At 51.7% G+C, this 11,358-nt stretch overlaps 1 protein-coding gene across 2 annotated transcripts in view; it reads left to right on the top strand.

The window, feature by feature from the left end:
- Positions 1-10,571, top strand: part of Fgfr4 (fibroblast growth factor receptor 4) — a 15,791-nt gene extending 5,220 nt beyond the window's left edge. Inside the window, exons 6-18 of one of the 2 annotated variants that reach the window (XM_021179885.2) lie at positions 1,230-1,353; positions 2,013-2,203; positions 2,333-2,471; positions 3,207-3,400; positions 3,485-3,630; positions 3,713-3,834; positions 7,896-8,006; positions 8,102-8,292; positions 8,682-8,804; positions 8,900-8,970; positions 9,209-9,346; positions 9,617-9,722; positions 9,837-10,571. In XM_021179885.2, coding sequence (XP_021035544.1) covers positions 1,230-1,353; positions 2,013-2,203; positions 2,333-2,471; positions 3,207-3,400; positions 3,485-3,630; positions 3,713-3,834; positions 7,896-8,006; positions 8,102-8,292; positions 8,682-8,804; positions 8,900-8,970; positions 9,209-9,346; positions 9,617-9,722; positions 9,837-9,986 — 1,806 coding nt within the window. In that variant the 3' untranslated portion in view covers positions 9,987-10,571. The remainder of the gene's footprint in view (positions 1-1,229; positions 1,354-2,012; positions 2,204-2,332; positions 2,472-3,206; positions 3,401-3,484; positions 3,631-3,712; positions 3,835-7,895; positions 8,007-8,101; positions 8,293-8,681; positions 8,805-8,899; positions 8,971-9,208; positions 9,347-9,616; positions 9,723-9,836) is intronic. The other variant, XM_021179886.2, reaches the window with a different exon arrangement.
- Positions 10,572-11,358: the final 787 nt, after the last annotated feature.

An 11,358-nucleotide genomic window follows, 5' to 3' on the forward strand; every position in this document is an offset into this window, starting at 1 on the left:
ACACACACACACACACACACACACACACACATACATATACCATAACTGTCTTCAGACACACCAGAAGAGGGCATCAGATCCCATTACAGATGGTTGTGAGGTAACCGCTGGGAATTGAACTCAGAACCTCTGGTGCTCTTAACTGCTGAGCCATCTCTCCAGCCCCCATGCTGGTTCTGACACAGGATGTCAAAACAGAGTAGAGGCTATCTCCAACTCCAACCTCCTGGGTAGCATCTCCTTTAAGGTGGGGAGAAACACTGAGCTACTAGGATTTAGCTTGCTGTCAGGAGGAAACTAAGACTCAGAGCCAGCAAAGACTACACAGGGAGCAGTCCTGGGTAGGGTATAGCTAAACTTGAAAGACTCAATCCAAGGCTTAGACGTTGTTTTTGTTTTGGGTTTTTTTTTGGGGGGGGGAGTGTTTTGTGGTGTTTGTTTTGCTTGTTCTTTTGACCCAGGATATCACTCGAGTGGTTTAGAACTCCATCTGTAGACCAAGCTGGCCTTGAATTCATGGCCTCTTGCCTTTGGCTGGCTTCCAAGTGTGGGATTAAGGTGTACACCACCGTGCCTAGTCTTCAAACATCATCACCACCACCACCACCACCACCACCTTCTATTTCTTCTTCTTCTTCTTCTTCTTCTTCTTCTTCTTCTTCTTCTTCTTCTTCTTCTTCTTCTTCTTCTTCTTCTTCTTCTCCTCCTCCTCCTCCTCCTCCTCCTCCTCCTCCTCTTCCTCCTCTTCTTCTTCCTCCTCTCCTTCCTCCTCTTCCTCCTTCTTCTTTTCCCTCTTCTTCTTACTACTACTACTACCACTTCCACTTATTATTATTTTTTAAGATTTGTTTATTTTATGTGTGTGAATATTTTGTCTGCATGTATATATGTGTGCTGTGCACATGCTCAGTGCCTGCAGAGGCCACGAGTGTCAGATTCCCTAGGAACTGGAGTCACACCTGGTTGTGAGCCACTACCATGCAGGTGCTGGGAATCAAATCTGGGACCTCTGGAAGAATGTCAGTCTTCTTAACTCCAAAACAATGCCTCCAGCCCAACAGAGACACTTCTTACAGCCTCTTTCTCTGTCCAGGAGTCTCTGGCTTTGCCCCAATCCTCTCAGGGGCTAGGAAGATTGGGAAGAGGCCCATAGACAGATTCTGTCCTCTCCCTGTCCTGGCTTTACTGGGTCCCCTCTGGACATTTCCTCTACTCCTGCCTGCTTCCAGCTGCGCCACCAACACTGGAGCCTGGTGATGGAAAGTGTGGTACCCTCGGACCGTGGCACATACACGTGCCTTGTGGAGAACTCTCTGGGTAGCATTCGCTACAGCTATCTCCTGGATGTGCTGGGTGAGTGGATGAGCTGGGCAGGTAGGACAAAGAATTTGGCTTATCTTCAGCTCAGTCAGTCCTGCAAGGGTGGGTATCTTGTCTTATCTTGTGTTGGAAACTAGATGAAATCAGTTTCAGATGAGCAAAATAAGCCCAAGGGTCAGCAGGAAGCAACGGGGTGGCGGTGGGCTGAAGGAGCAGAAGTCTGCCATAGGGAACGGGAAAAGGGGGTCCAGGCAGATGGCAAAGGCTGAATTCAGCTCTTAAGAATGTAGTGCAGGGGCTGGTGAGATGGCTCAGCGGTTAAGAGCACTGACTGCTCTTCCAAAGGCCCTGAGTTCAAATCCCAGCAACCACATGGTGGCTCACAACCATCTGTAATGAGATCTGACACACTCTTCTGGTGTGTCTGAAGACAGCTACAGTGTGATTTGTGGGCAGGTATATGCCATGGGTGCACAGGGTGTGGACATTCTGAACGTGAATCTGAGAAGCTGTCCTAGCCCAAAGACAGTAAAGCCATAAAACGTTGAAGGAAGGTAAACAGAAGATAGACAAGATCTGAGCTGTGTGTCCAGAAGTCCTTCCCCTGATCTAGGAGCAGGGCTGGGGGCAGGTAAACTGGGTGATTTCGTGGGTGCCACTGGTCAGGGTTGACGGCCTGGCCCGGCCCCCAGAGCGGTCCCCGCACCGGCCCATCCTGCAGGCGGGCCTCCCAGCCAACACCACAGCCGTGGTTGGCAGCGATGTGGAGCTACTCTGCAAGGTGTACAGCGACGCCCAGCCCCACATACAGTGGCTGAAACACGTCGTCATCAACGGCAGCAGCTTCGGCGCCGATGGTTTCCCCTACGTACAAGTCCTGAAGGTGAGCTTCCTGCCAGCGCCCAGGCCGGGGCCCCATCCTTTCCCCATTAGGGTGGGATGATACCCAACTACCCTCCCAGCTGCAGTGTGGCCCAGAACCTCCCGTGACCTAGTGTGTCCGCTGCTTCAGACAACAGACATCAATAGCTCGGAGGTAGAGGTCTTGTATCTGAGGAACGTGTCCGCTGAGGATGCAGGAGAGTATACCTGCCTGGCGGGCAACTCCATCGGCCTTTCCTACCAGTCAGCGTGGCTCACGGTGCTACCAGGTGAGGGCCCTGCTGAGGAAGAGGGGGTCGGGGAGGGGGGAGATCCTGGGAGAGACTACAGGATTCCTCTCTGGTCCATTGAGGCCTGTTAGGTAGGCAGTTTCCTTGGCCAGTGTGGGTATACAGTATTTGTTCTTTGGCACTGTGAATGCTCTCACTGAATTCAGCAGGGATATGTATTTGATTTAACGAGACTGTCCATGTGACCCTCGGGGATATAAGACTATATATATATAACTGCGATTTTTCTTTTTTAAAGATTTATTTATTTTATTTTATGTATGTGAGTACACTGTAGCTGTACAGATGGTTGTGAGCCTTCATGTGGTTGTTGGGAATTGAGTTTAGGACTTCTGCTCTCTCTGGTCAACCCCACTCGCTCCGGTGGGTCCCACTGACTCCAGCACAGAAATTTATTTATTATTATTATTATATATAAGTACACTGTAGCTGTCTTTAGACACCCTAGAAGAGGGCATCAGATCTCATTACAGATGGTTGTGAGCCACCATGTGGTTTCTGGGATTTGAACTTAGGACCTTCGGAAGAACAGTCAGTGCTCTTACCCCTGAGCCATCTCTCCAAGCCCGTAACTGTAACTTTTTCAGTGTGTGTCCTTATATGTGTTAGTAACTATGGGGACCTAGGCTGGGGGCGGGGGGGCGGGGGGGGGCTGGTCAATCTGACCACTGACTGACTGCTGTTTTTCTCTGTCTATGTTCATCTAACGAGCAGAGGAAGACCTCACATGGACAACAGCAACCCCTGAGGCCAGATACACAGATATCATCCTGTATGTATCAGGCTCACTGGCTCTGCTTGTGCTCCTGCTGCTGGCCGGGGTGTATCACCGGCAAGTCATCCGTGGCCACTACTCTCGCCAGCCTGTCACTGTACAAAAGCTGTCCCGTTTCCCCTTGGCCCGACAGGTACTGCGCCTGTTCCCCAGCCCCCACCCACTGTACAGCTCTCAGCCTGACCCCAGCAGGCAGAACGAATCTCTTACTTTGCAGTTCTCTTTGGAGTCGAGGTCCTCTGGCAAGTCAAGCTTGTCCCTGGTGCGAGGTGTCCGTCTCTCCTCCAGCGGCCCGCCCTTGCTCACGGGACTTGTGAATCTAGACCTGCCTCTCGATCCACTTTGGGAATTCCCCCGGGACAGGTACACTGAGCAGGCTAAGACTGAGGGTGCCAGCTCAGGAGTGGTACCCACAGTCTGAGGCACGGGTCTTCTTGGCCTCTAGGTTGGTGCTCGGAAAGCCCCTGGGTGAGGGCTGCTTTGGGCAAGTGGTTCGTGCAGAGGCCTTTGGTATGGATCCCTCCCGGCCCGACCAAACCAGCACCGTGGCTGTGAAGATGCTGAAAGGTACACATGGCAACCTGGGCAAGGTGTGCTGGGGCTACGCAAGGGGCTTACACGGACTGCCCATGCTGGGGCCACGCAGCGGGCTATAGGGATAGCCGGTGCTAGGGCCACGCAAGGGGCTACACAGACTGCCCGTGCTGGGACCACACAAGGGGCTACACGGACTACCCGTGCTAGGGCCACGCAGCAGGCTGTAGGGATAGCCTGTGCTGGGGCCATGCAAGAGGCTATACGGACTGCCTGTACATGAGAAAGGCCCCAGATTTTCCACCCTTGGGCCTGAAGCCCAACCCTGCTGTTGGCCCTGGCAAGTGACTTCCAAGCCTCAGTTTCCTGTTGGGACTCCGTGGGGATGACTAAAGACCCCTTACCTCTCAGGGTCGAAGTTTATAGATGTTTCTGATAAACCGTGGCTTAGTAAATTTTTGGTGTAGGGTTTGAAACTGGTTTACTTTTCTTTCATTCTTTCTTTTTTGTTTGGGGTTTTACTTTTGTTTGTCTGTTTGTTTTGTTTTGCTTTTGTTTTTGACACAAGAGTTTCAAGCCGGGCGTGGTGTTGAACGCCTTTAATCCCAGCACTCAGGAGGCAGAGGCAGGCAGATTTCAGAGTTCGAGGCCAGCCTGGTCTACAAAGTGAGTTCCAGGACAGCCAGGGCTATACAGAGAAACCCTGTCTCGAACCGCCCCCCCCCCAAAAAAAAAGAGTTTCTCTGACTGTCCTAGAACTCACTCTGTAGATCAGACCAGCCTCTGCCTCCCAAGTGCTGAGATTAAAGGCGTGCCCCACCATGCCCGGATGGGACCGTTTTGTTCTGTTTTGAGGCTGACCTCGAGGTCACTCTGTAATCTAACCCTGCCTGGAACTCATAGCGATTCTCCTACATCAGCCTCTCGAGTACTGGAATTACACCTGACTGGCTCAGTAAAGTTTAGCCACTGGGTGATGATCCCTATGAGATTTGTGGTGATCGGAGCTTAATATCCCTCCCCTGTTAGCTCTCGGCATTTATCACCTTATCACCCTCCACATTTAGTGCCTCATCCCCATCAATTCCACTAAACAATACACCTTCAACACACATTCCTCCCAGTCCTTAGTAGAGAACAGTCTCAGGGCTGGAGAGATGGCTTAGCCAATGAGAGTGCTGGATGCTCTTAGAGCGGACTCAAGTTCAATTCCCAGCACCAACAACATCTGGCAACTCAAAACCACCTGTAACACACACACACACAGAGAGAGAGAGAGAGAGAGAGAGATACAAATACAAAAATAAATCTTAAAAATAAAAAGTCCCAGGTTCAAGCTGGGTCTGGTGGCACAAGCCTGTAATCTTGGGTACTAAGACAGGAGGATGGGAAAGTGAGGTGAAGTTACAGATGGAGCTCAAGTGCTGTCTGGACAACTTAGTAAAACCCTTCCCCAAAATATGAAGAGGCCTGGCTGAGTGGTAGAACACTTGTCCAACATGTGCGAGAGCCACTGTGTGATCCCCAAGAATAATGGAGAGGATAAGGAAACCCAGACCTCAGGCGATGTCCCCAAAGTGTCCTGCAGGTGCTTGGTGTGTGCTCTTGGAACTTCTTTTATATTTGTCTTTTCTTTTCTTTTTTAAGTTTATTACATTTTCAGACATGGTCACACGATACAGTCCTGGCTGGCCTGGAACTTCTAGACCAGACTGGACTTGAATCTGCAGGGATCCACTTGCCTCTGCCTCCCAAGTGTTGGGACTTAGGGTGATTATTGTGTTGTGTGTGTAAGTGTGAGCACACATCATAGCTTGTGCATAGAGCGGTCGGAGAACAACTTATGGAGTCAATTTCAGGGGTCAGTCTTGTCATCAGGCTTGTGCACCACGCCATCTTGCTGGCTCCTTTATGTCTTCTTCTATGTGTTTATTATCTGTCATTTTGTTCTGTGTAAATCATATCATCATATCATGCTTACTCAATACCTTGATGTTTACCAGCATACCCTTGGGTCCTGGCTGTCTTGCCGGTCCCCCGTAGAATCTGTTGCTATGGTCCCTGTTGCTGCCGTCCCTAGCATTCTTCCCTTCCTCGCTCCCTCCACTCTGCACAGCTGGAGCCAGCTGGCACTTTCTGTGAGGCAGCGATTGTGAAATAGGCTTTTCCATATTGATGTACGGCTAGGATAAGTTATGTCTTTGTCCCAAGGTCACAGGTCAGCCCTAGTCCCTGGTCCTTAGCCCACTCTTTCCTAGAGAAGTCACAGAAGTATCCTCTAATGCATAACAAAACCTCAGGACACTTCTTGCCCCTAGGGACTGTTACCCAGGGACCAGTTAACACAGCTTCCTTTCTGTCTGGAGCTTCTGCCTCTCTCCTGTCCCCTGGACCTGCTTATGGGAAGATCAGTTCTTTGAGAGTCTTCATGTTTTGTCCTTGCAACTTTTGTGGGAGGTGTTCTGCTGCATATAAGACGAGTCTGAGATTCGAGAGGTTGAGAGACCATGAGTATGGATGCCAGGTGTATGTGTGTGTGGATATAGACATAGGTGTATGTGCATGTATAGGTATAGGCATATGTGCATGATAGGTGTAGGTGTATATGCATGTATAGGTGTATGTGCATGTAAAGTTGTAAGTGTGGATATAGGCAAAGGTATATGTGCACATATAGGTGTAGGTGTATGTGCATGTGGACATAGACATAAGTGTGCAACATCAGGTGCCTCCTCTATCACTCACCAGCTTCGTTTTTTGAAATAATCTCTTGCTGAACCTGGGACTTGCTGTTTCAGCTACGCTAGCTCACCATCTAGCAACCCCCCTCCTCCACCCTGTGTGTGCCCTGAGTGTTAGGGCCACAGCCGCTGCACTACTCCACCCAATTTTTACATGCATGCCAGGGATCCGAACTCAGATCCTTGTGCTTGTGCTGCGGGCACTCCATTCACTGAACATCTCCCCATCAAAACAATTCTTTAAGCCAGACATAGTGGCACACATCTTTTTTTTTTTTTTTTTTTTTTTGTTTTGTTTTTTTTGTTTTTCGAGACAGGGTTTCTCTGTATAGCCCTGGCTGTCCTGGAACTCACTTTGTAGANCACTTTGTAGACCAGGCTGGCCTCGAACTCAGAAATCCACCTGCCTCTGCCTCCCGAGTGCTGGGATTAAAGGCATGCGCCACCACGCCCGGCTAGGCACACATCTTTAATCCCAGCAGCCAGGAGGCTGAGGCAGATAGATCTCTGAGTTCAAGGCCAGCCTGGACTACAGAGCTAGTTCTGGAACAGCCAAGGCTACACAGAGAAACAAGATCTTAAATAAGTTTTGTTTGTTTGTTTGTTTGTTTTTCGTTAGGGTCTCTCTCTATATAGTCTTCCTAGATCAATATGTAGACCAGACTGGTCTCAAACTCATGGAAGACTAATGGTGTGCTCCACTACTCTTGGCCTGGAATAATTTTTTTGTTTGTTTGTTTTTTGTTTTGGGGGGTTTTTTGTTTTTCAAGACAGGGTTTCTCTGTGTAGCCCTAGCTGTCCTGAAACTCACTCTGTAGACCAGACTGGCCTTGAACTCAGAAATCCGCCTGCCTCTGCCTCCCAAGTGCTGGGATTAAAGGCATGCGCCACTACGCCCAGCTGGAATGATTTTTTTAAAGCATCTACTTTTTTGAGAGTTTCATACATGAGAACGTATTTACAACATTTCCACCCCATTCTCTCATCCTCCAAATCCTTCTATGCTCCCTGATCCCTCTTTAAACACACACACACACAAACACACACTGTTTTTAGTTTGTTTGTTGGTTGGTTTGTTTTTGTCTCCTGTAGCCCAGGCTGGCCTCATATTCATCAAGTGCTAGGATTAGACGTGGGCTCTACCCCGCCCAGTTCTATACTGTGATGAGGATAGACCACAGACTTCATGCTAGGCAAGCACTCTACAAACTGAACTACATCCCTAGCCCGAAAGGCTTCTTCTGAGGCACACGGCCCAGCAGGGTTTCACCCCAGACTTCCATGACACCCGCACCCCCTCCAACTCCCGTGGAGTTGGAGGGCAACTTCCTCAGCCCAGCTGTTGTTTTGTAGACAATGCCTCCGACAAGGATTTGGCAGACCTGGTCTCTGAGATGGAGGTGATGAAGCTAATTGGAAGACACAAGAACATCATCAACCTGCTGGGTGTCTGCACTCAGGAAGGTGCGGCAGGAGCAGGGATACAGATGCGCAGTTGGGATGCAAAGGACCAGTCTTACCAGACTTCCCATCCCCTGGTCCACGGCTTCCCTCTTTAGGGCCCCTGTATGTGATTGTGGAATGTGCCGCCAAGGGAAACCTTCGGGAATTCCTCCGTGCCCGACGTCCCCCAGGCCCTGATCTCAGCCCTGATGGACCTCGGAGCAGCGAAGGACCACTCTCCTTCCCGGCCCTGGTCTCCTGTGCCTACCAGGTGGCCCGAGGCATGCAGTATCTGGAGTCTCGGAAGGTGTGGACAAAGGACAGTTGTGCTGGGGTCTCCACACCTTCTTGCTGGTGGCACTGAATGTCTCAGCAGCCCCCTTGTTTCCAGCTCACAGGTCTATCCTTTAACCATCACTCCCATACGTTTGTAGCTAACCCTGCAGATCCCCATCTGTAACCCCACAGGTCCCCATTCTCTCCACCCATTCTTTTACCTGAGGGCAAGCATGGCTCAGGCGTGGGCTCTGAACAAATGTGCTTCTTTCTTTTTCTCTTTCTGGTTCTGGGGATTCAGTCCAGGCCTTTGCCCATTCCATTTCTCATCTGTTCCGGGGCTGAGTGACTCTGGCCCCTGGGCTTGCTGTGAAATGATCAACTGTGTCTTGATATTCCTAAATCCCTACCTGTCCTCAGTGCATCCACCGGGACCTGGCTGCCCGAAATGTGCTGGTGACCGAGGATGATGTGATGAAGATCGCTGACTTTGGGCTGGCACGTGGTGTCCACCACATTGACTACTATAAGAAAACCAGCAACGTGAGGGGCACCTCGGAGATGCACGGGAGCGGGCCTGGTCTGAAAGGGATAGGTCCTGTACTACTCACACCACTGTCCCCGCCTTCTTCCTCCAGGGCCGCCTGCCAGTCAAGTGGATGGCTCCAGAGGCGTTGTTCGACCGCGTGTACACACACCAGAGTGACGTGTGAGTCTGGGAAATGGGTTCTAAGATGGCTGCTGCCTGTCTTCAAGTCGTCATCCCCTCTAAAAGGGCAAGGCACTTGCCAAAGTCACAAGATCTTAGGAGTTCTGACACTCCAAAAGAAAGGAGTGCCCCTCCCTATCCCCAAGGGTGGATCTTGACTGCAATAGCCTTCACTACAGCTTCAAGGAGGAAGGAAGGAAGGAAGCTGGGCCCTGCTGAGCCACAGTTCTGCCTCCAGGTGGTCTTTCGGGATCCTGCTGTGGGAAATCTTCACCCTCGGGGGCTCCCCATACCCTGGCATCCCGGTGGAGGAACTCTTCTCACTGCTGCGAGAGGGGCACAGGATGGAGCGGCCCCCAAACTGCCCCTCAGAGCTGTAAGGTCACCCTCCTTGCCCCAGTGGTCAGACCTCATCTGCTGTCCTGACTTTGACGTCAGCTTTTGGCCCTGACTGTCTCAGTCATAGGTCCCTCCTCTTCTCCATGGCTCACGGTGCCCTGGTCCTTGTTTCTACTCTCCCACTAAACTGCCCTGCGCAGCCCCACCCCACCCCATCCCCAGCCATGCCCCCCACACCTCAACCCTAGGGAGCGCACAGTCCTCACTTTGCCCGGCCTACACACAAACCTCTTTGACCCGTTCCCAGGTATGGGCTAATGAGGGAGTGCTGGCACGCAGCCCCGTCTCAGAGGCCTACTTTTAAGCAGCTGGTGGAAGCTCTGGACAAGGTCCTGCTGGCTGTCTCTGAAGAGGTACTGCCCATTCCCGCCTCGTGCCCTCTCTCTGCCCGCTCCCATGACCTAGGGATATGAACACGAAGCATCCTGTCCCCGAGGCTGGAAGCTGACCAGCTCTGTTCCTTGCAGTACCTTGACCTCCGCCTGACCTTTGGACCCTTTTCTCCCTCCAATGGGGATGCCAGCAGCACCTGCTCCTCCAGTGACTCGGTTTTCAGCCACGACCCTTTGCCCCTCGAGCCAAGCCCCTTCCCTTTCTCTGACTCGCAGACGACATGAGCCAGGGAGCAGCAATGTTGTACAGGCTACGCAGCCCGTGGGCATGGCATGGGCCTCCTCGCTGAGCTGCAACCTGATGCATCGACATTTAATGTTGGCAGTGTCAGGCCTCTGACTTGAGATTAGTGCTGTCCCAGATCCAATCTCTGGCCCTGTTTTGGGGAGGGCCATTCTTGGTCCTAAGGTTCATAGTTGAGGCCTTCTGTTCTAGCCTTATGCTCCCATCTCAGAATTCAACTCTCATCTCAAGATCATGGCCTTGCCCTTGGACTCATCCTCAGAGAAGTTAAGCATTACGGCCTTGGCACGCAGCCTCTGTCTCGGGGGATCTCTGGGCCTAGCTGCAAAATGTATGCTCTAAACATTTCTAGTTCCCCCAAACAACCTAGAGGCCTCGGGACTTGACAGCCCCCAGCCCACAAGCCTCACCACCCCCTGCCCATCCCCCCTCCATTGCTTGTTCCAGCATCTTGGTGAAAGGGGCATCAGCTCTGGTGTCCCTGAGAGACGAGAAGCCTGTGGGAAAGATAGAACATGGCATTTTATAAATTATTTTTTTGAAATAAATCTCTATATGCCTGGTGGCTTCCCTGTGTGGCAGGGCATAGGGTGGGAAGATTTTCCACATTGGGAGTTTCGCCTAGGTGGCACAGACAACTGGGGAGGTGGGTGCCAGGCCTTCAGCTGGCTTCTGCCTCCAGCTGTGCTATAGCAGACTCAGAAGCAGATACACGCACCCTTGCCTTTGTCCGACTGTCCTACAGAACCATCCTTGTGTATGCCACGGTTGGTGAGTGAGTGCTCGAGGGCAGATGAGCCCACACTACACCATCTGTAAGGCAGGCATCCATGGTTGGCCCAAGACTTGTCCCCAAGGGAGCTGGCGTCCCCTCCCCCATCTGCTCAGCATTAACCAAACTGACCGTTAACACAGCACGAAGGAAACGTGAAATCAAGCCTCCAGCCGCTGCCTGCTCCCACGGTCTGGATCTGCCCGCTCAGGCTCAGGGCTTATGGGGGCTGTGCCCGCCCTGCCTGGCCCTGGCCAGTCTCCCAGGCAGCAGCTGGTTACCGCCTGGCTGAGCTGCAGCTGTCCCCACTTGCATGATCCTCCCTGGAGGCTGTCACAACCCTGTTCTCAGCCCCCACCCCAGAGAGATCAGCTTCCCAGAGCTGTGAGCCTGGAAACGGTACTGGACTCCATTGACAGTTTCAGCTGCTCCCTAACCCTGAACCTTAGGGTGGGCAGGGAGAGGCCAAAAGTGGTCCCAGACTTTCTGCTTCCTGGTTCCCACGAGCTCTCTGGGAGTGAGGACTGCAAATGTATTTAGGCTTCCAGAGACTCATGTACGAATTTAAGGGTAGCTCTAAA

This window comes from Mus caroli, chromosome 13, assembly GCF_900094665.2.
Source record: "Mus caroli chromosome 13, CAROLI_EIJ_v1.1, whole genome shotgun sequence".
Classification (NCBI taxonomy): domain Eukaryota; kingdom Metazoa; phylum Chordata; class Mammalia; order Rodentia; family Muridae; genus Mus; species Mus caroli.